Source organism: Sciurus carolinensis, chromosome 12 (genome assembly GCF_902686445.1).
Source record: "Sciurus carolinensis chromosome 12, mSciCar1.2, whole genome shotgun sequence".
NCBI classification, from domain to species: domain Eukaryota; kingdom Metazoa; phylum Chordata; class Mammalia; order Rodentia; family Sciuridae; genus Sciurus; species Sciurus carolinensis.
The window spans coordinates 17,435,605-17,459,210 of record NC_062224.1 but is presented as its reverse complement, the minus strand read 5'-3'; the positions used below and the strand labels follow the sequence as shown (position 1 = coordinate 17,459,210).

General features: G+C 40.0%; 1 protein-coding gene across 6 annotated transcripts in view; it reads right to left on the bottom strand.

Moving 5' to 3' along the window:
* The window catches only part of Celf2 (CUGBP Elav-like family member 2), a 507,177-nt gene that overhangs the window by 302,031 nt on the left and 181,540 nt on the right, over nucleotides 1–23,606 (bottom strand). For 4 of the 6 annotated variants that reach the window (XM_047520126.1, XM_047520128.1, XM_047520127.1 and 1 more), the window contains exon 1: nucleotides 9,494–9,600. The exons of the other annotated variants lie outside the window; for them this stretch is intronic. In XM_047520126.1, coding sequence (XP_047376082.1) covers nucleotides 9,494–9,600 — 107 coding nt within the window. Of the gene's footprint in view, nucleotides 1–9,493; nucleotides 9,601–23,606 lie in introns of those variants that run through there. 6 annotated transcript variants of the gene reach the window in all.

The following is a 23,606-nucleotide window of genomic DNA, read 5'->3' as shown; positions in this document are numbered from 1 at the left end:
CTGACATCACTGGGGACCAGGAACAATGAAGTTTCCCCTTAGTTTTAGCTCCATTGTAGAAAAACCTTAAGCTCTTCTCTAGCCCCATCCCCCTACCTCCCTAATTGTCTCCTTTTTTTAATCAACTTGCTATTCATTTCCCAAACAAAAGGCAATTCAAGAATTGGAAGCACTTCAAGGGAAAGTTTCTGAATGACCTCATTTTGTAGGAGGCCTTCCAAGGCAAGCCAGTGCGCTGTGCTCCCCACTTCCCTCCTCGGCCCTCATCTCATACTGAGTTTTGTCCAATGTCCATTGTTTGAGCACTGAATTATCACTAGCATTAAAAAACAACTCTCGGTAGCAACAGAGTGCTAATAAATGCATTTGTACAAAGCGTCCACATTGCCTGAATTAGGAGAATGCTTTCCTGCCACCCCAATCAACCAACTAGAATATAGTCCACCAACTCTAGGTCTTTCAACATTTTTGCACAGTGTATACTATAGAGACTGGAGGCTGATATACTCTGATTAAGGTTTATGAAACGAGCACATTTTCTTCTGCAGATGACTGTATCTTATGACAAATTTCTACTTTTCAAAATAGTTCCTGTACATAATTTTCCACATGGTAGTCCTTTCAAAAGGAGTAACTATCAGCAATGCAACCACAAAACAAAGATGCACTAGCAGCTGTTCAATTAGCTGCAAAAGCCACCTCAAGTAAAGGACCCCCCCCCCACACACACACACACTCTTGGCTACTTACAGCAAACTAGAATCCAAAACATCTTCCTCCATCACACTTTTGAATTTGAATTTTATTAACATTGCTGTTTCAGTTTAAAACACACACACACAAGCCCAATGTGCTTAGAGTCATTTGGAACAAGAAATACAGGCCCTATAATGGGATTTCCCATCATTTCCAGGCAATAAATTTGAAATCCACATGAATTTTAACTACCTGAGAGAGTATCTGACTTTGTAGCCATGTGTTTGTTCTTGGCTGACTCCAGTTTCATTAGCAACTTACAAAAATAAATAATGGCTTGGTTTATTTTTTTAATGTACAAACAACCCAAACAAAGCCTTGAGTGATACATGGTCAACATGTTATCCTATTTCCAGAAAGATAGCACCCAAAAACAAATGTTTATATCACCAATCGTAAGTTTAAAACCAACAACTTGTTTTCACCCCATTTTGAGTTTCTTGATCCTTCTTAAAGTAGATGAGTAAAATTAAATGCCCATACTGAAAAAATAGTTATTAAACTCCCGTTTTACATTTTTTAAAGGAATACTAAGCAGTTGCTATCCCTTGAGAGCAGCTTTTACTGGTTTGCAATCTTGTGTTTTTCTGACTCTGTTTTTAACAGAGCCCACATACTGGGCGGTGAATCCATTTTCCTCCTGAAGAGGCCCTCCAGCTGAAGATAGTTCTTTGCATACATACCTTGCTGGTACTGGGAAAGGAACTGCCCCTCTAGAGCTGTCAGGAGCTTCCAATCCAAGGGGAGCAAATGTTAATCCTCTGCATCTCTCAGACCCACAGCCTGGCCACCTCGTAATTTCTCTCCCTAACCTACCCTTTCCTTTTCCCCCTCTCTCCATCACACCACTGGTCTCGTTTTCTCTTCCTTTCTCCTTTCCCCCCTTCTCTTTTCCAATGGGAGCCAGACAACGTCTGAAACTCTCCTCTGGAGCTGTGTGTCTGAGGAGGTGGGTGACCAAAGTGAAGAGAGGAGCTGTAGGTCGTTTATCTCTTGGAAAATCAAGTTGCACTCGCCTTGACCAAGGCTGATTCTGAACTGGGAACAGCTGTCTCTGCAGTAAGCGGTGGGATTCCTTTCCAGACATTACCAGGGAGAGGGAGGGGGCAGACGGAGTAAATAGCATGGGAAAATTGGAAAGAAGTCTGGGGAAAGGGTGGGGAGTTGAAAAAGGTTTCCCTGTCTAGCAAAGTGATTTGCACATGGAGGGTGCTGGGGGTGGGGGGAGAAGCCTTTGAAGGAATGTCCAGTACCCTCTTGAAGATGCCGAGATTTGTCAAACTATACCAGGTGCCCTTATCTGGTGCCAGCCTGGCTGGAGGAACAAAATTTATACTTAACAGAATGAGGTTTCTAATTCCCTCGCAATCTGCCCTTCAATACCCCTGCCCCCACCAAATGTTTTCCTCCATCAGCCAGAAGTTCTTATCTTACCATCACGTGTTGTTCAATTTAAAAAAGGAGAAATTACTGCTTGACAAAATACAACAGCTGAGCAGCAACAGCTGGGGGGGACACAGTTGTGGTGGTAACACTGGGGCCCAGAGAGCAACAGGTGGGAGAGAGAGAGAGCAAAAGAGATGGATGTGGTAAGCTTTCGGGTGGGGTGAGGTTGACTGAGACAGATCTGGGCAAGAATCAAAATCTCAATTTAAGAGGGAATCAGCCCCCATTTGCCTGAATCTCCCCGTTTGCTCTGAACAAATACATCTTGAAGTAGAGTGAGGATTAAAACAGCCAAAGCTTGGGTGTCTGTAAAAGCAAGCACATGAATCACTTTACTCACAATGATAAATGATCCCCAGCAAAGAGCTTCTGGCTACTAAGATCAGAAGATATCTGATCTGTTGCATGCAGATCAGACTCTTTAGGACAAATGCTACTTTCAGACTGAGTGAAAAGATTATGAGATTTAAGAACCAAACCTGTTGGATTCTGCATTTCATGCTGTCAGAGAGTTGATGGACACTGGGGAAAAGTCATTTAATTTTCTGATTCATCAGTTCGACCTTTGTCTTATGCGTGGCCATTGCTTCCTATGAGGGATGAATGGCTGACAAATCAAAGCCTACCATGATCCTCAGATAAGAAGTACAATGTGTTAGCCTAATTATTACTACAGCAATTATATAACCAAGCTATTAAAGTGACATGTAGGTTGAAAATACATCAAGGTTTTGAGCACAGGAAATTTATTTTTTCCCTATAATATGGTTCAAATCTTGAACCATTTTTAGCCTATGAAAGAGGTTTTTGAAAATCCCAAATGACTTTTTATTTAAATTTGCTTTTGATGCTAATTCCCAGTAAGTCCATTAGTGGGAATTTTTTTTTTTCTTTTTCTTAAAAGAACTTCCCAAAAATCTTCAGCAAAAAGTAGTAGAGCTCTCTACCCAAGAGGACTAGAAGGTACTATATCTCATCTCTATTGCTGAATGTGACTTGATTTTCAGTCTCTCAGTTCTCTATTAATGTTAATAGTTACCTCAGCCCTACATCATAGGAATAATGCAAGGTCAGAGGAGAGATGTGCATGACTTTGGAAAACCAGAAAGAAAGGTAACCAAGGATTTTGTTTTACTTGATTTTATAAACAGATAAATTCAGGGGACTGGGGTTGTAGCTCAGTGGTAGAGCACTTGCCTTGCACGTGTAAGGCACTGGGTTCGATCCTCAGCAACACATCAATAAATAGATAAAATAAAGGTGTTGTGTCCATCCAAAACTAAAAATATTTTTTTAAAAAAGATAAGTTCAGGATGTTCTAAGAGCATCTTCCTTCTCCTCACTCATCTGTACTCTGCCCATCTTTCAAGTCCCAGTTCAAATCCTTTCTCCATATTTTCTATTGAGTCCTCCTCATCCCTTCTTCCCCTCTCATTTTTCTTTGCCCCATGAATATTGTGACCTTCTTAATGGCCCAGACTATATATATTTATATATATATAAAAATATATATATACTATATATATATATATATATTTATCTCTCTATATAATTATAAATAATTTGTTACTTGGTTACCATTGCAGTAATGACATATTTAGCAACTTATACACATAAAAATTCACATTTTAACTTCATAATACTTTAAAATTCTCTATTACTCCTTCCCATATCTGTTCCCATTATACAGATTAAAGCCCAAGAGGAATGAGGCATAGAATACTTTAATTCAAAGACCTGGTGAACTGTAAGGAACACAAGTCAGGGTACAGAGGGGAGTTTTTAGAACTCAGAAGCAAAAATTGCTGCTTTCCAAAGAATTTTTCCTTATTCCCTTAATTCTTTCTCCTTTCTCATCATTCTCTATTTCTTTAGTCCTATATCTTATGCTCTTCTTAAAACTAGCCCTGGAAAGTAGACAAGGCTAAAGGGACTATAATTCAGGAAGAGCTAAATAGCTGAAACCATAAAAAAGGAACAGAAATTTGACCTCAGATCCTAGGTGATGAGTCCTTGCTGAATTGTAAAACTTTCTCACTGGTCAGAAAAAAAAAAAAAAAAAAAAACTAGGAGGTACATCTAATGCACCTCTACAGTGGAACTGCTGTACCAGAGGAAGTCTTGCCTAATGTTAAATGGCTATACTTCCCATTGGCCAGGGCAGGAATATGGCTGAGCCTTGAGTTATAGTCCCTTACACTATGAGCTGTGTCTATGGACCCATGACTTTATCTGTCTTGGTCTTAGTGTTTCACCTTTAAGAAGAGAAATAACAGTGACCACTAACTCTTGGATAGCTGTGAGAATTACATTACACAGGACAAAGTAACCTGTTAGTGGAGTGCCAGGCACACAGCATATTATTCACAACTTTAGGTTCTAGTCCTTCTGTCATAACACCCCATACACCAATCTTTGCTGGAACCTAGAACTGGCAGTTGAGAAGGCAGAGAGAAAGCAAGCCCTCAACCTACCATTCTTAAAGCACTAAGTTTTCACTGACCTAAGGCCTGCAGGCCAACCCAGAAGTTACAGTTTTTGGAGAGCAGGCCCAGAGCATTCTGGGGCTTGGAATAGGGTCTCCATTCCTTTTTATCAATTCAGTTTTCAGAAAGAAGATCAAAATGAATCCCAACCACTACCACCAGGAAGTCCATACCATCCCTGCCCACTCAGGGAGTTTTAATTTACAGAGGATTCCTAAAGCATCTTTGAATAAGCAGGCAAGCCAAATCGCAGAGCCCCAAAAGAGAGCTGGTGTCCCAGACCAAGACATTCAAAAAGCAAGGTGTGATAAACAGTGCAGGGTGTGTGGTTCTTGTTATGGCCAGGGTGGACAACTTTCCAGGGCTACTAAAAGCACATATAGGACAATCGTGTCCTTGCTAGACAGTTCACACACCTGCTAGAGGCCTATGCTGCTCTGTATAAGTTTCAACAGAGTTGCTACTAATTGCAGCTGTGAGCTTTCTTAAGAATCAAATGAAAAGAGCTAGGAGTATCAGAGGTGTATTAGCATTGTGCAAGCTCTTTACCACGACAACAAAGTTTGTTGAATTGAACAATTTTTCAGGAAAATTCTACTTTTTATTTTTTTGCTGAGGGCATGTTGGCCATGCTGCTTCATGAACTGTGGTGATTCATCAGGATCCTGTGCAACCAATCATGGGCAGGTCAACCTGGGGTGGGCTCAAGTAGCAGGAGCTCAAGCTGCCCTCATAATACATGTCACTCTGGGTTGGTGTCACTCTTTCTCCATAGATGCCATTTCCTGTTGCTGTTGACATACAAGAAAATGTGCCAGAATCTATCACACAGAGAAAAAGCTGTGGGGAAGATTGGCATACTTGTACCTGATCATTTCTAATGACTTTCCAAGAGGTAGAAGGGTGTGTTTGGGAACGAGGTGCATCTCTTCCCAAAACATGTTGACCAGCAGCATCTCTGGGTTGAGTGGAGGTTCAAAACACAAACACACAACACATGTAGGTGGGTGCCATATGATCTGAAAGATGCTCCAGCTCCCTCCAGGACACTTCATTTCTATTTACTGCAACATGAAGCCTCACATGCAGGTTCCTTTCTCTGACACCCTCTTCTCAATGTCAGCTAAATAAAATGCCATGAATTTTAATCCACTCCAAACCACTGTTTCCTTTTTCCTCCAGAATAGAAGTCACCGTTAGTTCAGAAAAACTCCTAAATCCAATAACAATTAGAGAAGCAATCAATAGTTTTAGAAAATAAGACCACCCCATCCCCCAACATATCCCCGAGGAATTACCAAAATGTAGAAAGAAATTCAATGAAGGCTGATAAAGATGATCCAAGAAAGGATTATTGCCACTGCATGGACTTGCACTTGTGCAAAGAAGTATAGATAAATGCTCTGGAGCAGATGGCAGTAAATAAACTGCATTCTGTTAGTAACTTTTACACAAATCTCAATACCAAAAAACTAAGTTGGATATTTCCAATTTCCTCACGACTGCAATTACCCAAAATCAAGTTGTGTTTTTCATTTACACATTCTGACACACTCATTTTCCTTTTGCATTTTACCTTTCTTTTCATCATCCTGGGTGTTTCCAGGGCTGTAAGCAATGAACTTTCCATCAGGCACATTTTCACCTAATTAACCCCCCTGATTACAATAATTAGTATTGATTCACTCTTTGAATGACTTTGCAGGTATTCGAGTACAATCTGTACTTGCTAAAGTTCTAGATATGAATATTAATCAACCACTTGCCTCTGTTTTTTTTTTTTTTCAGCCCCCAAAGGATATTTTGCAATCGTATCCACTCATATTTTGAAAAAGAAAAACTGTCAGCCTTCATTTTAACAAATAAAAGAATTTTAAAACACTGAGGTTATAGATCTCGGTCTGTGGTCTGCTATACACAGCTATGTGAACATTCCCAAGGCTCGTGTGTAAAGGGGCTTAGGGTGTAATCGTTACTTTCTATTGAAAGAAACCATTTTCCCAGTTTGAATCGTCTTCTACTCCTTTGCTGCAGGTCTGAGCTTAGAATTAAATTTTATTTCTACATTTGTTTAGGTCACTATCCAGGGGAATCGAGGCTTATAGCAGGATACAGATTACGTTATCTTGCTACTGTTGTAAAAATAGATACAGGCAAGTTTGCCTGTTCCTGGCAACCTCATACCTTTCCCATCAGGTTAGAGAAAAAGACATCTATGTGTTGGATGCTGGAAGGCAGGATGTCTCCAAATTCTGGAGGCTGGTGATGAATCAAGCAACTAGAGAACAAACAGAGTGTGAAGAGATTGCCCTTGTTTCTGAACCTAACTGTGACCACTCAGGATTTAGAGTGAATAGATCAGAGTTAAATAATTGATAATTTAGTAAAAAAAAAAAAAAAAATCCAACATGGAGATTTTCAAGTAATTTCTTTATTTAAATCGGCTCCTGAGAAGAAGCTAGGTAGCACCTAAGACTACTTTTCTCCTAAACCACATATACACATACACACAGAGCCTTGCAACCTTTGTTTTAGTTAAGAACCTGGGTATGTTGGTAACAGTTGGCTTGTCTCAGATATGAAGCTTCGCCCATTACCTTTTATGAGCTCATCCTAAAAACAATTTTTGATGTACCCGATGGAAGGAGCAGTTCGGATCCCATTGGAAGCAAGAGAACATAAGTATGCCTTTAAAATGCATTCTATTCACAATGAATAACTTTAAAAATATTATCACACTACATATATGTGTTTGGGGTATGCCTGGGCTCTGGAAATATTATCAACAGAAAATCTCTACTTGAGATGGCAATTCTATTTAGTTGGTAATATTTATTTAAATAATTCTGCATTCAATATTTCATAGCATTTCAAAGTTAAGTTTTAAAAAATTGAAAATCTATATGCCCTAACTCTAAAAATAGGTAGTTTTCCACATCTGTGTTTTTATAAGTAGTACACCTTGTTCCTTATTTAGTGGGAACATCACTAATTTGAACCAAAATATAGCAGGAAATATTTGTAACTAAATTTTTTTAACTTTGCCCTTTAAACAATTTCCCTTCTGTTTCTTTCTTTTAAAATCAGGTCCTTAATCTTTCTCTAGGAATGTACTAATGTATTTTTGATATGTTGCTCTGGCACACACAGCCAATTAAACAAAATACTAAAACATTATATAAATATATATTCTTCATGTAAATCAATCACCATTTACTATTATAGGACCAATTCTTTTATAACTAATGTGAACATAAAAATGATTTCAATATTTGAGAAGTTTGAAACAAAATTTTCCCTGTCCTCTATCTATAGTCTCACTGTTTTACCTTAGAAATCAATGCTTATCTTATAAAATGAAAGATATTTGAAGACGTGAGAAATGTTTGCACTGCATAAAAATGCATTTTACAAGGACATAAGCATAAATCAAAAATCAATATATTCCACAGAGACCTTGAACTTAACAACTTAATAGGCTATACAATAATAGTTTGTGACCAAAATTTTAAGGGCGAAAGTTCTCAGTTGTCCTTGAATTTCTAAATGGTTTATCTACATGGATGCTAAAAGGGAGGGTAGGGACTAGAAATTATAATTTCCTTAAGCATTAAAAATATTCCTCTTAACTTCTCTTCCCTGCTACATTCCCTAAGTCCACCAAATGGGCCAATTTTAAAATCCCGAGCATTAAACACAGTAGAAGCAGGTCTGAGCACAAGGTATTTGCCAGAATGATAATGGTATTACAAGCATTCTCAATCAATAAGTTTTCTTTCTGTAGTTAACAGAGAGGTAAGCAATAAATCTCTAACTTAATCCAACCAACGTAACTGCAAAATGCAAACATCTCTGTGAACGGGCAGATACTGAATGTTTTTAAAAGCACAAAACCACAAACAAGCATTTCTCAAAACTCTTCATTCTGATAGTCTATACAAACAAGATTATAGGAGATAAAAAGGGTGTTGAGAAAGAAAAAAAAAAAAAAAAAAAAAAGCCCGAGACATGCATTAAGCTAGTTTGACAGCTCCATTGTTCAGCTGGTCCTATTGTCAGACCTAAAGATGTATTCAGTGCCACAATGTCTGCTAGCAAATAAACAAAAGACTACATTTTTCAAAGCAGGATGCCAATTCTATCATAATTCTCTCTCTGCTTCCCAAAAGGTCAGTGGTGCCTCCTTTTTGGTATGTGAGAGGACCCCAACACCGATGCAGGAAACAAATATTTTGCTTTCTATACATGGGGACCCAGGACGCCATGCATGAACACAGGTCTCCAAACAGGTACACATTTTAGCATACAGGATAAAGTGATCCAAACCTGGTAACACAGGAGGACTATTTAGGTAGGCTAAGTCCAGATTACAGCGGTATTTGGAACGCAAGTCTAATATGGAGTCTCCTCAGCTCCTTTTTCGGTGATTATTCCATGCAGAGTGCATAATAATGAAAGAGCCTTAGACATTGCAAAGGAAAAGACGAACCAAGAGCCAGATTCGGAGCCCTTAAAATGCTCCACTGGCCACTCACACACAGCAGCGAGCAAATACATGATCTGCTTTCAAAAGGCAACTAGTACAAATAGAACTCGCTCACAGCCGTGCTTTCCTTTCTCTCGCTTGCTCTTTCTCCCAATCTCTGGGTCTCAATTTCCTTCCCTTCTCTCTCTCTCTTTAGATTCTTTTTTTCCCCCCTTCTCTTCTAAGATAAGGAAGCTACTTGATTCAGGGCATGATTATTGTCTCAGCCAGCTCTAGAAACTAGAAAAGCACACATTAAACAAAGAACACAACAACATACCTTAAAAGCAGCTCTTCATTTCTCATAGTAACAGCGGATTTGGGACAGCGCATGCTTTCTACACAGATAGTCTCAACAAAAGCCAGTTCAGAAGTGCGCTCAAACATCAATGCCACAGTCGCTGTTCACTAATGCGCCCTCTCTCCCTCTCTCTCTCTCTCTCTCTCTCTCCCCCTCTCTCTCTCTCTCTCTCTCTCTCTCTCCCTCTCTCTCTCTCTCTCTCTCTCTCTCTCTCTCTCTCTCTCTCTCTCTCTCTCTCTCTCTCTCTCTCCACTCTTCCCTAGTCAAATGCTGGATAGTACAGCAAAGGGGCTCCTGCAGATTCACTAAGTAGAAATAATCCTCTCTGACAAGTTATGTTGTCTCGAGCATATTTTTACACTAATACACTCTGCTGCCTATAGGGGTCTTGTTTGCATTCACTCAAGCCTGGCTGGTGTTAGTTTCCTAATTACCATCTTCAAAAACTGGACAGAAAATTAAGCAACTTGGTTACCTTTTTCTTATACATTTAACAGCAAAGCCCATTTCCCAATTTTCCTTTGCTATCCACTGTCAGCAAGCATTGAGTATGACTAACGAAAGATTTGGATAGGTCAGTGTGCTCAAAAGGATTTTTGTCTCTCTTTTTCTGGGACACTGCATTCACAGTTGGATTCATCTGTTCCTCTCCTCTTGTCCTCAGGAAGAGTGACAAGGTCAAGACCCTTAGCCCCACCCTGGGCCAGGGATATAGAGGACAGAGATGGGGGGACTTGGAAATGTTTTAACTCTATGCACACCAGGTTTCTCATAAATCACAGGAGAATTCACCTGAAGCAGAGGATCGAATGGAGACAGTCACTGCAAAGATTGTTGGCCCCATTGAAATCCTAATCAATACAGGAGCATCATCCTCAAAGGCCCATGAGATGCTCTTTTCCAAATAAGAAAATCTGCTTCCTTACTTCATTATACTCCCTGGGCTTTGCATGTAGAGGAAACCAGGAAAACACACTGTACTTCTGTTTATTAGAATTAGAAGCATTCAAGGCACATTAACCAAGTAAAACAGCAAGTTAAACATACACACAGAAAAGACTAGATACTATGGACCAAACCATCTGTTGTCCTGAAGTGCACGTTAAGGAGCCACTCCAGGAGATGCATTCTGACTGGAAGTCAAGAATGCTCTCTGCTTGGATGGAACATCCTGGAACAGCCCAAAACAGACCTGGGTCACTGAATACTGGCCTCACTCCCATCCTGCATCAGCACAATGGTGCATGTCAGTCATGATCTGGACTGTCAGCATTAGCAGGAAAAATGAGTGTGGAAAATAACCGCAGACCGTGTTCCCACCTATTTCAGGATCTGGAACACACCACAAAATCTTGCTAGATCTTTGACCTCTGACCTTGGTCTTGGTCCACAGCCAGGAAGATGGAGATGCTCCTGGGGTGCATGTGTGAAGGTTCTTTAATTTCTGTTGCGCACTAATCCTGTGTAACACATCAACTGAACTAAGAGATAAAAGCAAAGGAGAGTCACTCACCATCCCTATTTCTAGATGGCAATAAGAAGACATGGTAAATTACTTGACAAAGGTCAGATCATGAAACAAAATCTTGTCCCTAAAACAACCTCATTTTAACTCATCCTTGCTGCATCAGAACATATGAAAGTTATGGAGTGAATATATATGAAAATGAGTGACCTTGTCAGGGAAATGATAGCATATAAAATCTAAGATGTTCCTTTGAAGTGGGAAAAGCATCGTGTAATGAGCTTGGAACCAGAGAGGCCTTACGGAGATAGAGTGTGACCCTCTTCCCCTCGAGACTTGTGCTGAGTGCTGGGGCAGAAGGCTCTTGACCTCTCTGTGGCTCTCTTTGCCCTGCAGTTAAATGGAGGCAGTGAATGCAAATTTGTTTTAAGGCACGTGAAGAGCTTGTAATGAAACTGGGTGTGTGTGGTCCGAGCAAATATTCAAAAGAGTGGAAAGATTGTACTGACATCTGGCATGCGTTTTGTCTATTAGGGAAGGATAAAAATACCCTGCGTAGCCCACAGGCCTATTCTGCATACATCCAAATAATTTCTAATGGTGCTAAACTATGAGGCAGGCATTTACATATGACAATAATGCATTCACTTATCCATAAGTAGATTCTTCACATTGGAAGCCAGTAAATGAATTATGAATCCATATTAGTGATGACTGGAATTTAACCAAACCATTAAATATTCTCTCCACTTCCTTTTTAGTCTAGAGACCTCCATAATGAGAAAGCTATTGAGGTAAGAGTTTAATACTTGTTCCAACTCCACTAACATGACAGATTCAGGGCCTTATATCACCAGTTGCATGTGCTGATTTGGGATTACGAAGATGAGTGAGTGGAAAGAAGGATGTTATTTATAGTATTCGCATATTGTATATTAAGTCTCTGATTCCAAATGCACATTGAATAAATCTTCGCACTTTGTACTGCTACCAATAGAATGTATTTCTGGCTAGTACTCAATACATACTTGGATAAATATAAAAGAGTGTATTTACTTTTAACCACTGGAACTGTGGTGTTGTTTTCTTTTCTAAATTCCTTTATGTAGTTTCCTTTCAAAGATGCAGAAAAAAAGTTTTTATTCCATGTTGGGCATTGGTTGGCACAGCTGACAAGACTGTGGTCAGTGCAAATATTCAAAAGAGTGGAAAAATTGCTTTAAGGTTCTTGTGTTTTAAATTTCAAGACCTCTGGTATATTTAACAGCTCATTTAATCCCTGCAACACTGTGGAGCAGGCAGAGCTGGTAACTTCCCCTCACTGAAAAAGTTCAAGTACAGAAAGATCAGGTGACTTATCTACAGAAGCAAAATAAGGACTGAATTTGGAAATTCAGTCTCCCACCCATAGGACAACCCAATGCCCTACCATGCACAGTGACTCCCAGACACAGCCTGGTGAGACATAGCTTTTCAGGAGTGTTTAGTGAAATGAATCTGACACTTTTCTAATGTAATAGTAATAATCTGAGGGAACAGATAGTAAATTAATGAAAAATTAGTTAAAAGGTATGTCTCAGATAATAGTAGCATGTCAATTCCTTGCAAGCTTTATGCCAAGTGAAGTTTGAGGCTAGACAGATTAAGCATTTCTGAGGACAAATTATTATTATTTGAGGTCATCTACAATAGAAGTTAATTTTTAATAATTTTGATTGTTACCAAGCTAGTATTATAGGGGAAAATTGTTCAAAAAAACATAGCAGTAAATAAAAAAGAAGAATACCCTCTATGTCTATAACTAAAAAGATGTTTTTTAACTATATAAATTAAATTTTTAGCTTACAGCGCAAACTTGGTGAGGGAAACCCTAGGAAAGGGGTATAAGGTGGCAATATTGGTGGGAGCAAAGAATCAGTCAGCTTCTTGACTTTCTAGATTTAAGTTTCCTAAACATTTTTAAAGATAAATTATATGTGCCTTTATTTATGTTACAATTTCCAGAATAAAAAAGCCAAGTGTTCAAGTACAGCATTAATTACTCTGTTTTCTGCCTTCTGTGTCTTATCTTTACATTTTGACATTGACATTGCAAAGTAATAACCCCATTTTAATAGGAGTTGGTGATGTGAAGTGTGCTAGGGCTGTAGGGTCTTGGCAGGACAGATTTGTTTGATGAAAGATGGGACGCTATGAAAGTCTAGCCTGCCTTTCAAATCCTTAACTTAAAAGAACAATCTGAAGTGCGGAGACATCAAGGACATAAAATTTATTTAGCTGCTAGTTTCAGATACCAAGAATTGCCAGGTTTACTTAAAAACATCACACTATTATGAAAGATGGAAAGAAAACACAGAGAACATATGAAGTATATATGAAGCAATAACCAAGGTTTAAAATAAATCGATTTCTAGCATACTAAGCACTGTGATCATAGTAGGTGCTCAGAAAACTTGATAAACACATGTGAATGGATGAAGTTTCTTCTACTCTGCTAATATTGAGCAGAAGTCCACAAAGTTCTCAGACTCAAATTGTCCATCTCAGAGGAAGGGTTTCTATTGGTGCAATGGAGGCCAAGGGTGAAGTCTGCACAGGGTGGAGCAAGAACCAAGAACTAATGGAGGGGACGTTGGGTGGCCTTGATCTCACTAAATTGTTGAGGCTGACCTGGAACTTGCCATTCTCCTGCCTTAACCTCCTGAGACTCTGGGATTACAGCGGTGCTGGAACCCAGGGCCCCATGTAGCTGTACCACTGAGCTACATCCCCAGCAGTGGTAACTCCTTTCATGGACACTTTGGATGTTTCCGCCTTTTGGCCACTTGAGCAACGCTCCTGTGAACATGGACTCTGAGCTGCTGGGATTACAGGTGTGTGCCACTGTGCCCAGCAGAAATGAATCCTTTGAGGTCAGACAAGAGCCAAATGAGGGGGCCCAGAAGCAAATCCTCCCACTGGTGATGATTGCAGCTTCACAAAAAAGAACCACCCTGCTAAGTCACTCCAGGATCCCACCCTACAGAAAGGACCAGAACCGTGTTCATTATTTCCTGCCTCCTAGCTTTAGGTAATTTTTATGCAGATAATTAAAACTCCCCTTATGGCTTTAAAAAAAAAAAGAACTAATGGAATATTTACAATCCCTTTTCTCCAGACCCCACTGCTCCCTCTTGCCTTGCAGGGAGAAACGTTCAAACACAAAAGGACATAGGGATGATAAGTCACTACCTGAAACATAAGCCTGACACTTGGTTTAAGTAAAACCTCAGCAGTGCTGGTAGAGAAAGAATTCCACGGTAATCTGAGGACCTACGTAACACGAGCTCCTTGCACTTGAAGCACTCGAAAACTACCTCAGACTCACATTTTAGAAGCAGAAGGCCACCATCCCAGTGACAAATCCAAGGACTTTAGAATCCAAATGGACATTCCCTACCCAAGCTATGGGACTATTTATTCTTCATTTTCAAAATGGAGCCATTTACTAGGAAGAATGGAGCATATGGATGAATAATTAAGCAAGAACAAATACAAAGTCCCTTAAAATGATAGTGTCATATTTATCCAAAAATGCAAATAATAAACCATGAAGTACTTAGAACTCCTAGACATCTCTTGACAATAGGTACTAGATAAACCTAAGAGGTATTACACAGGTAATAATGGTAGTTTGCTGTGAAGGAAGGCAGACACTAAGAACTGGCTCTAGAGGACCATGTTTGTGTGGGTAGACAAAGGTGCCTCTAAGGCAAAATGAATAAAGTGAAGGATTTCCCATTAAAATAGACTACCATAAATAGCCCAGCTGATTTTAAAAAATGACTTTGGTCTGTGAATTCTTAGAACTTAGCAAATACCACAGTCACAATGGAGCAATCATTTTTGGCCTAATATTTTGCCAAAGGCCACTCTTAGGCAAATGAGAAATCTTTTTTTTTTCTAAAATATTTTTTAGCTGTAGATGAACACGATACCTTTATTTTGTTTTTATTTAGTTTTTTATGTGGTGCTAGGGATCGAACCCAATGCTTCACGCATGATAGGCAAACACTCTACCACTGAGCCATAGCCCCAGCCCAAATGAGAAATCTTGAGATGGCCACAGGTAAGTTAGGCATTAACATGCACATGGAAAATGGACCAAGTATATTCTTGCTATTTTTAAAAGTGACATAACACACAAGCAACCATTTTTCTGTCTGTTCAAACTGGCATGTTAGAGAAGAAAGAACCTAACTGGACCATTATCCAAGCATCCTAAAATGGAGTTTGGTGCACTTGTGGTTCCTCTATTCTCAGTGGTTTTCATTCTAGAGAACCTTAAAGAGTAACTACCACAACATTAACAAAGACCATAGGTGAAACTGACCAACTTTCTTTTTTGGAAGGTGAGGCCAGGATGGGGATTCATTTGACTATATGACAGAAACAAAACAGAAACCTGGGTGGTCTAGAAAAGATGGTTTTGAAACCAACATAATACATCCACAGCTCTAATAGCCAGGTGATTTCATATGTTCTCTGTGTTTCAAGTATTACATCTCTTTATCACTTTCTGAAATTTATTTATTTACTTTTTTATTATGTTTTCTCCATTTGAATCTACCTTGCATGAAAACATGAACTTTCTCCTTTTTACTTCCACTGTAGAATAAGATGTGGCCTATGCTAGTCACTTCATAGATATTTGTTGAATGACTGATTTCTTTGTGAAGCATTTGTCTTAAGTTATCTTGGCTCAGTGGCTGACAGCTATTTCATTCAATTTGTGAAATACTTACCAAGCCCAGTGAGTAACAATAAGTCATTGAGTCATTAGGTCACATCATGGGAGGGACAGAAAGACCAGGAAGGAACTTTTCTTAACTTTAAGGGCTTTTCACAAGCCTAGAGGTGGAATGACAAGCTTGTTGTTTTCATAATTTTTTAAAAAACTTTAAAGCACCCTTTATATGGGTGCACAGAAAATAAAGTAATAAAATTACATATTTCCTTCATTACTTTCCATTAAGGTTGATGTTTGGGAGTTGATAAACTGCAGGCAGGTAGGACTGACCATAGAGAATAAGATGCGTAAGTGAGTCCTACAGAGTTAGCGTCAATGAGAACAGGAGGGTGATTTTTGTGGGGTCTTGTCAAAAGCAAGTACCCTTGTGGGTGAGGAATAGGAATCAGAAGTCAGTCTGGTTTTTGCTTCCTTTGTTTTCAGAAGTAGGTCTAATTCATGAATCTAACTCCTCAGTTGCCCACAGTCCCAAGTACGGGCCTCAAGTCATTTCTCTTCACGTATCCTGCACTCTGCTTCCCTTCTGCCTCAGCAAGATCTAGAGTAAGTTGCATTCTTATTTGTTCCACTCTTTGCCTGCTATTAAGAACAGAACAGTAAATGCTAATAAATGACACACACATTTCCTTAAATCAGTTCCTAATGAGTTGTGGCCTTACTTTTTTATTAAAGTGCATTAAATTTGGTTTTGCTTTACATTAAGTGCAACGGTACTTTGACTTCTCTATTCCTTTCATTAAATGTGTTAACACTGTTAAGGTGCAAATGGTAAATGTTTTAAGAACAGGATTGAGTCACGTTCTTTAAAATGAAGATCCTAACAGGTGATGAGTGGCCACAGAAGTAATGGAGACAAGGCAGAAATTAGTCTGTAACCAAGTGAGGAAGATTGCTCTGAAGACTTCAGTGGTAAAGGTTTGGGGCTCTAGAAAGTTCACTCTGGTTTCAGTATGGAGCATGAACCGAGAACAGGGAAGAGTATGGAGGTAGGGGGTGGGGAGGGAGGGCAGTGGGAAAGCCCCTAAACAAGCAGGAGGTGATGAACTTGAGAGGGAGGTTATTCTCTGCCTTGGCCACTATCTTTTTCAGACTCGGGTTAGGTCTCCAGATGAGATTAATTCACTCAGTTCTCAAAGCAATCCAGTAAACTAACATTGCCACACTCATTACACCCATGAGGAGATTGAGAACCTTGGAGATGAAGAAAGGTCCACAATGACGAACCCAGGAACCTGTAGAGATGGGAGCACAACCAAGCTCTTTCTGCCATTCCCTATTCTGAGGCAGTAACTGTCGAGAGGAGAGGGCCCTGAGTTCTCTAAGTGGGAGAATCAAGATGTAATCAACTGAATGGGTGGAATGAAGAACACGAAGGAGGAGTTGAAGACAATTCTGATGTTTTCAACCTAGTCAGCTTGGCAAATGATGATACTGTTGACCAAGAAGGAAAACCAAAAAGGATAAAACGGGGGAGATGAGGAAGATAACTTATTCCTCTGAGCATAAGCTAAGACTGAGATGCACGCAGGCAGATGTTCCCAGTGGAAGAGACAATCAGGAATACTGCAGTGGATGAGATCAGCCAGGAAGAGAATAGAGGGTGAAAAACAAGAATTGGACCAAGACCAGAACCCCAGGGTGAATCAAAAATTGAGGCAGTCATACAGGAGGATGCTCCAGTGAAAAAAGACAGCCAAACATATAACAAAAGGGTTGAAACCTAGTTTGAGAGTGAAAATATATACACATAAAGTTGAGTTACCTTGCTGTAAATGATATCATGAATTATTTGTTTGGATGGTAAATGGAAATTCAGGGCAGTACAAATAAGAGGAAGGAAAATTTCAGAAACTGACTGGGAACTAGGGCAATAACCCTTGAAGGCTGGAAGTTTTAACAGGAAATAGACTACTTCTGCACCTGCCTGCAAACTTGCTGTAGAAGGAGGCAGGCAGGGGCAGAGGTAGATCCTAGAGGTCAGACTTGCTTGCCCAGAAACTAGGCTAATATTCATCTGCTGGCTCTGACTTTGAGGTGGAAATGAAATTGCCCTGCTGCCCTTCACCATCTCCTCTAGTGCATAACTAAAAATATAATGTGGGGAGGGGCAGAGGCAGGGGCCTGTATCCGGCTCTCAGGACAGGAAAGCAGTGGTGCAGAACGAACTCATATGCTTCCAATAGGCTGCTTGGAGCCAATATTTCCAGAAAGCAAGAGCAAAAGTGGTTTTTGAAGGTGCCTGTGAATTTTGCCCGATAAGGATTTCAAACGTTACAGGGATTTATAAACTCTAGACTTGGATAAAATTTGCTGGGTCACTTGTTTCAAACTTTAAACTTTTTAAAGTAAAGTATCCTATCCTCAAAGGAAAGTACCCTTAAGAGTCTAGCTCACTGAATATTCACAGACTGAAAATAGCACCCAGGGGCTGGGACTGTAGCTCAGTGGCAGAGCGCTTGCCTAGCACATGTGAGGCACTGGGTTCGACCCTCAGCACCACATAGAAATGAACAAACAAAAGGCATGCTGTCCATCTAAAACTACAAAAAAAATTTAAAAAAGAAAATAGCACCCAGATTTTTAAAAAGTATCCATTTTAAATTCCATAACAAAGCTTAATCTGATGAATATAAATAAATATGAATGAGGATGCATGTGAGTAAAAATTGTCAGAAACAATGGGAGTCAACTTAACAACAATTTCTCTAGAAAGCTTCTAATTTTCGCCATCTGTACTATCCTAACTTTGGTCACCTGTATTAAATTAGGAGTCGCCCTATCTCTAGTCTCTCTGGTGCTGATACCTTCTGTACATTTCAGCCTCAGTTACTTAAACTGAAGTATGGTCATAATTGTCTCCTGCACAGAACCCATGGAAGGTTCCCTCTGCCCTTCAAATGGAGTCCAAGCCATGTCATGTGACTCACACTAGACCCACTTATATTCACAAGATGCACCCACATCTCCAACTGGACTCTCAGGTTTTGCACCTGGCACACTGTGCTGTTTGTACCTTGAACTTCCAATTCCCCAAAGATACAAATTCTCTTACCTTTATGCTTTTTGTTTATGCTATTTCCTACCTATGCAAAATTCCAATGGCCCCTACCCCCTCATCAGGTTTATTTCTCTGTATCTTTCAGGGCTTGGTTTAAATATCAAAGTACTGAGGACAAAAATAAGTGTTCAGAAATACTATATGGCTGCCTATATGAATAAGTTAAGGACATCATCTTACTAGCAAAGGGAATTCAAAGATGTTATAATATGGTCTTAATTGAGAAATTGAAAAACAAAAACCCTGTGATTAATAAAACACACCTCATTCCCCCATCCCAGGACTACAAAATTAGATATTTAAAATTGAATTACACTATGGAGGATTCCAGAGAGGTACTAGACAGCCCTGTGCTCAAGGAAACTGATAATCAAATTAGAAGGACACAATTCACATATGAAACAAAGAACAATATAGTCTTCACTACTGTGGGATTGTATGAGCCCTAGGAGCTCCAAGACAGGAGAGATGGTAAGAGTCAGATGGGCTAACCAGAGAGTTTCATAGTGAGATCAGACTTGCAAGAATCTTGCAGGTCATGCTTCCTTTGGGCTAGAACATGGAAGGGAAACATGAGGACATCTCAGGCAAAGACCGGTCTGAGGTAGGTCACATGGGAGACCATGCAAGCAAGCCCAAAGAGAAGAGTATGGATTGTCAAAAGTGGAGAAACAGACTCTTGGGAGTGAGGCCATACAATGGCTCTGGTGAATCAAAGGAATCTGGACTCTACATAATAAATGACAGAGATTCCATGTAACTTCTCGATCAGTAGCTGAGAATCCTCCCTGGACATGCCAATGCAAAAGTGAAGAACAGATCAGGCAGCTGGTAGCTGACAGGCCATAACATTCCCAACTAAATATAAACAACTCTCCCAGAAGAGAAAAATAACCAGTGTGCTACCATGGTGCAACAAAAGAAAGGAAAGCAACCATAGCAATAACAAAACATCTCCTTCTTCCAGTTGCTTATGTATCAGTGACAACCCTAGCCACGTTCTGCTGCTCAGATTTAAAACGATCAAGATACTTGCATTAGTTAGGCGGGGCTGGTGGCTTAAACAACAGAAATCTGTTCTGCACAGTTCTGGAGGCTGGAAGTCAAGATCAAGGTGTTAGCAAGTTGGTTTCCCCTTAGTCCCCTTGACTTGCCTGGCAGTAGCCCTTTCCTTATGCCCCCAGATCCCTAGTGTCTCTTTCTCTTCCAGTCCTATTGATTGGGGCCCCACACGTATGACTTCATTAACTTTAATTACCTTCATAAAGGCAGTATCACCAATAAAGTCACATTCTGTGATCCTGGGGATTAGGACTTCATATGTGAATTTGATGTAGTTGAGTCCACAATGATACCCAATACTATCGGAAAGCACCGAATCCAGAAGTGACCTCTGTTTCCTTAACTCCTCTTTAGAATCACGCAGCACCAGCCCTATTGCTACAATAAGCCCCTCCCAATTCCTTCTTTAAAGATGTCCATCAGCTCCTTGCCATGCATTCTCCTTTGCTGCAGCAGATTAAATTAACCTGTGACTACTTGTATGTTCCTTGTGGCTTTGGATGTTGGCTTTTTACCAGAACCTCCCATATTTCTGAGGCTAACCTTTGTTCATTCTTTGTGTCTGCCTTAATTGCCATTTCCCTTTCCTGATTAAGTCCTGATCATTCTTAAAGACTCGGTTCAAATATCACCTACCCTGAAAACACTTTCTAATGTACTCCTGCAGAACAAGTTAGATGCCTCTTTGGGTGGTGTCGTAATATGTTCACTTGGCTACGCTAAACTACATTTCCCAGAATTCACTCTTTAAAAAAATGTTTCTAGTTCCAATGAGCTACAAAGAAGATTCTGGGAAGACTCGAAAGACAGAAGGAAAGCAACAGTCCTTTTGTAGCTCACACACCTGGCAGCTGATTTGCTGACTTGCCTTTGTTGGTACGAAGCTGCAGATGACCTGCAACTGCTCTGCTTTCCCCCATCCTCCCTGAGCTTCTCTGAGTTCTGGCCCACATGTGTTTGGTTTTGTTGCCAAGGTCCCTTAGAGGCAGAGGCAACAAGAACTTACCAGTGCTTCAGTCCAACCTCAAGGGGTTCCAGCATGTGTTTGTGGGTTCTAGCCTACCCTTCATTTCCCTTGCTTTATGGTTTTCCCTTCTTGACTAGTTGGTCTGTGGACTTCAAGGTCCAACATCAGATGCAGAGAAGAAATCTTCATAGAGACTGCTTAACCTACTGCCCAACTGTGTGATGTCAAATCCCTGCAACAAATAATTGTCATCTCTCTATTCATCATCATCTATCACCTGTTACCTATCATCTACCTATCCATCCAAATGTTCATCAACTATTGTCTGTTCATCCATCATCTATCCATTCATGCATCTTTTATTTGCCCCATCCTCTATCTTTCTATCTATCTAACATCTATTAATCATCTACCTACCTTCTATCTATCATCTATTTTCTATTTAACTATAATCTACATATTAGTCCTATTACTGTTTCCCTGATTGAACCTTGTCTAGTAGACCCCTCTTCTGAAATATTTTTCTATACTTCCTCTAAACCTTGAACAGACTTCTTTTGTATTGTATTTCATTGGTCATGCCTTGTTGTCATCATTTGTGCAGATTGGACTATTGTGTCAATTCTTCATGACTTCCCTTTATCATGTGACTTTGTGGTGCACTAGAGTGGGTGGAATATATGCCCTCACATTGACCTTGACAATGTGATGTGATCCATCTATTAAAACACTAGCAGGCAGGCATTGTGTTAAATGTGCTTGTGTGGTTTGGTTCGGGTTTTTACACATTGTGACCCATCATGAGAAAAACATGCCCCAGGGAAACTGCTGCCCCTTCCATCTGGGCCTGAGAACACACACATGGAGAAGATCTGAGCCCAGCCGACAGTGGGAGCCAAACCCAGCTGACTCATAGCCCGAAAGAGAGCCACCCAGCCTAGATCTGCCAAACCACCCTTGATCTGCAGACTTGCCAGTATAAGAATAAATATTTATTGCTGTAAGCTAACATACTGTGGAGTAATTTGTATGTAGCCTTATTGCAGCAAGTGACTAGTCAATTCTTTTTCTCCTCTGTGCCTCAGTGTGGCTCCTTGAGATCAGGGACCATACTGATAATTTCCTTATCTACAACCCCCACTGAGGTGCCTCATGCACAGTAGATGTGCAATAAATGTTTGTGGCATGATAAGATCAACAAATGACCAAATGACTGAAGAATCATGGCATGGCAAAGTGGTATTTTAGAAAGGAGAAACTGATGAAGTTATAGAGGATGAAAGTGAGGGAAATGAATGGAAGCAGGCAATAGGTGCCATGTGGCCATGCACAATTATAGGAAAATATTTTCCTTTCTTTCCCCCAGAGGATCAAAGATTCGAAAGGCCCTGTGGGTGCTGTCCAAATGACACCTGTGATCTTTTTTTTTTTTTTCCCTGGTGCTGGGGAATGAAACCCAGAGTCCTACAAATGCTAAGCATACCCTTTATCACTGAGCTACACCTCCAACGACTGGTGTGGTGTTCGAAGAACATTTTTTTACTCTCTCAAATATCTCCCAAGCCTGTACTTCCTGTCTATAACCACATATAATATTAGGGAAAGTGACAGAAGATAAAAAGTCTGAAATGCCCCCAATAAAACAGAAAACAAAAATACTTAGGAAGTAAAATTTTCTTATTCTTCCCTTAGATAACTTGGTTTCTGCATGATCATCTAAATTGATCTGGGCAGTTTAAGTCCTCCTTGATCTACTGACGGTTTGTGTGGGTGACATGTAGTGTGACACCACATCTGAGACTCTCCAGGCTCTTAACCTGGTCACCAGAGGTCTCTGCAGCCTGTTCTCCTCCATCTCCTCAGTAGCAGTCATCCCAACTGAGACTCTTGTCACATTCCCTTAGTACATGTGTCATTGGCCTGTCATTAGAATTGCTTCTTAGGAGACAGTTTGAAGGATGCCAAATTCATTAGCTCTCTTCAATTGAACTTTGCAAACCCTTTTCTTAAATTGAGCAAACAACACATATATAAACGGTGCACCGCATACCACAGATACCCACGTGTCTTCCACTGTGTTTTGGAGAACAAAGAAATAGTATGCATTTTGTTTGGTGTCAATCATAACCTGAGATTAAAGCTGCTGTTTAATGCATTCAAAAGTTATACCCGCCCAACTCAGGCTTTCTCTGCCTCAGCTCTGAACTTCAAAAGGAATACTTTATAGGAAAACACACACACACACACACACACACACACACACACACACACACACAGAATAACGCTCTTGCACACACATATGCACACACATGCACACACAGGGACTTCAAAAAGATGCTGTAAACACTCGAATACATTTCATTCTCATTCCTATAAATGAGGTTCAATACCAGAATGCCTACAAAGCCATCAGGGTTATGCAAAGCCACTGAAAACACCAACTGTCCCCCAAAGAAACCCAAACCATGTTGACAGAAGTAGAAAGGGTCAGTTGGTGCATAGCTGAGCAACTTCTTGAATCCTACTTCCAGGCTGTTTCACTTTGAAACGAATCTTGTTTTGCAACCAATATTTATCCAGAAATCTCTGGAAAATCATTTCTCCTTTAGTCTATCTTTAGCATCCATATAACACACTGAATTCCCACTGAGTGTATAATATTGTGCTACTAAAACTTTACTATTAAAATGTCCTTAATTTAGATGCCATTAACTCAGATTGAGTGATAATTTGGATATAGAATGTGATTTT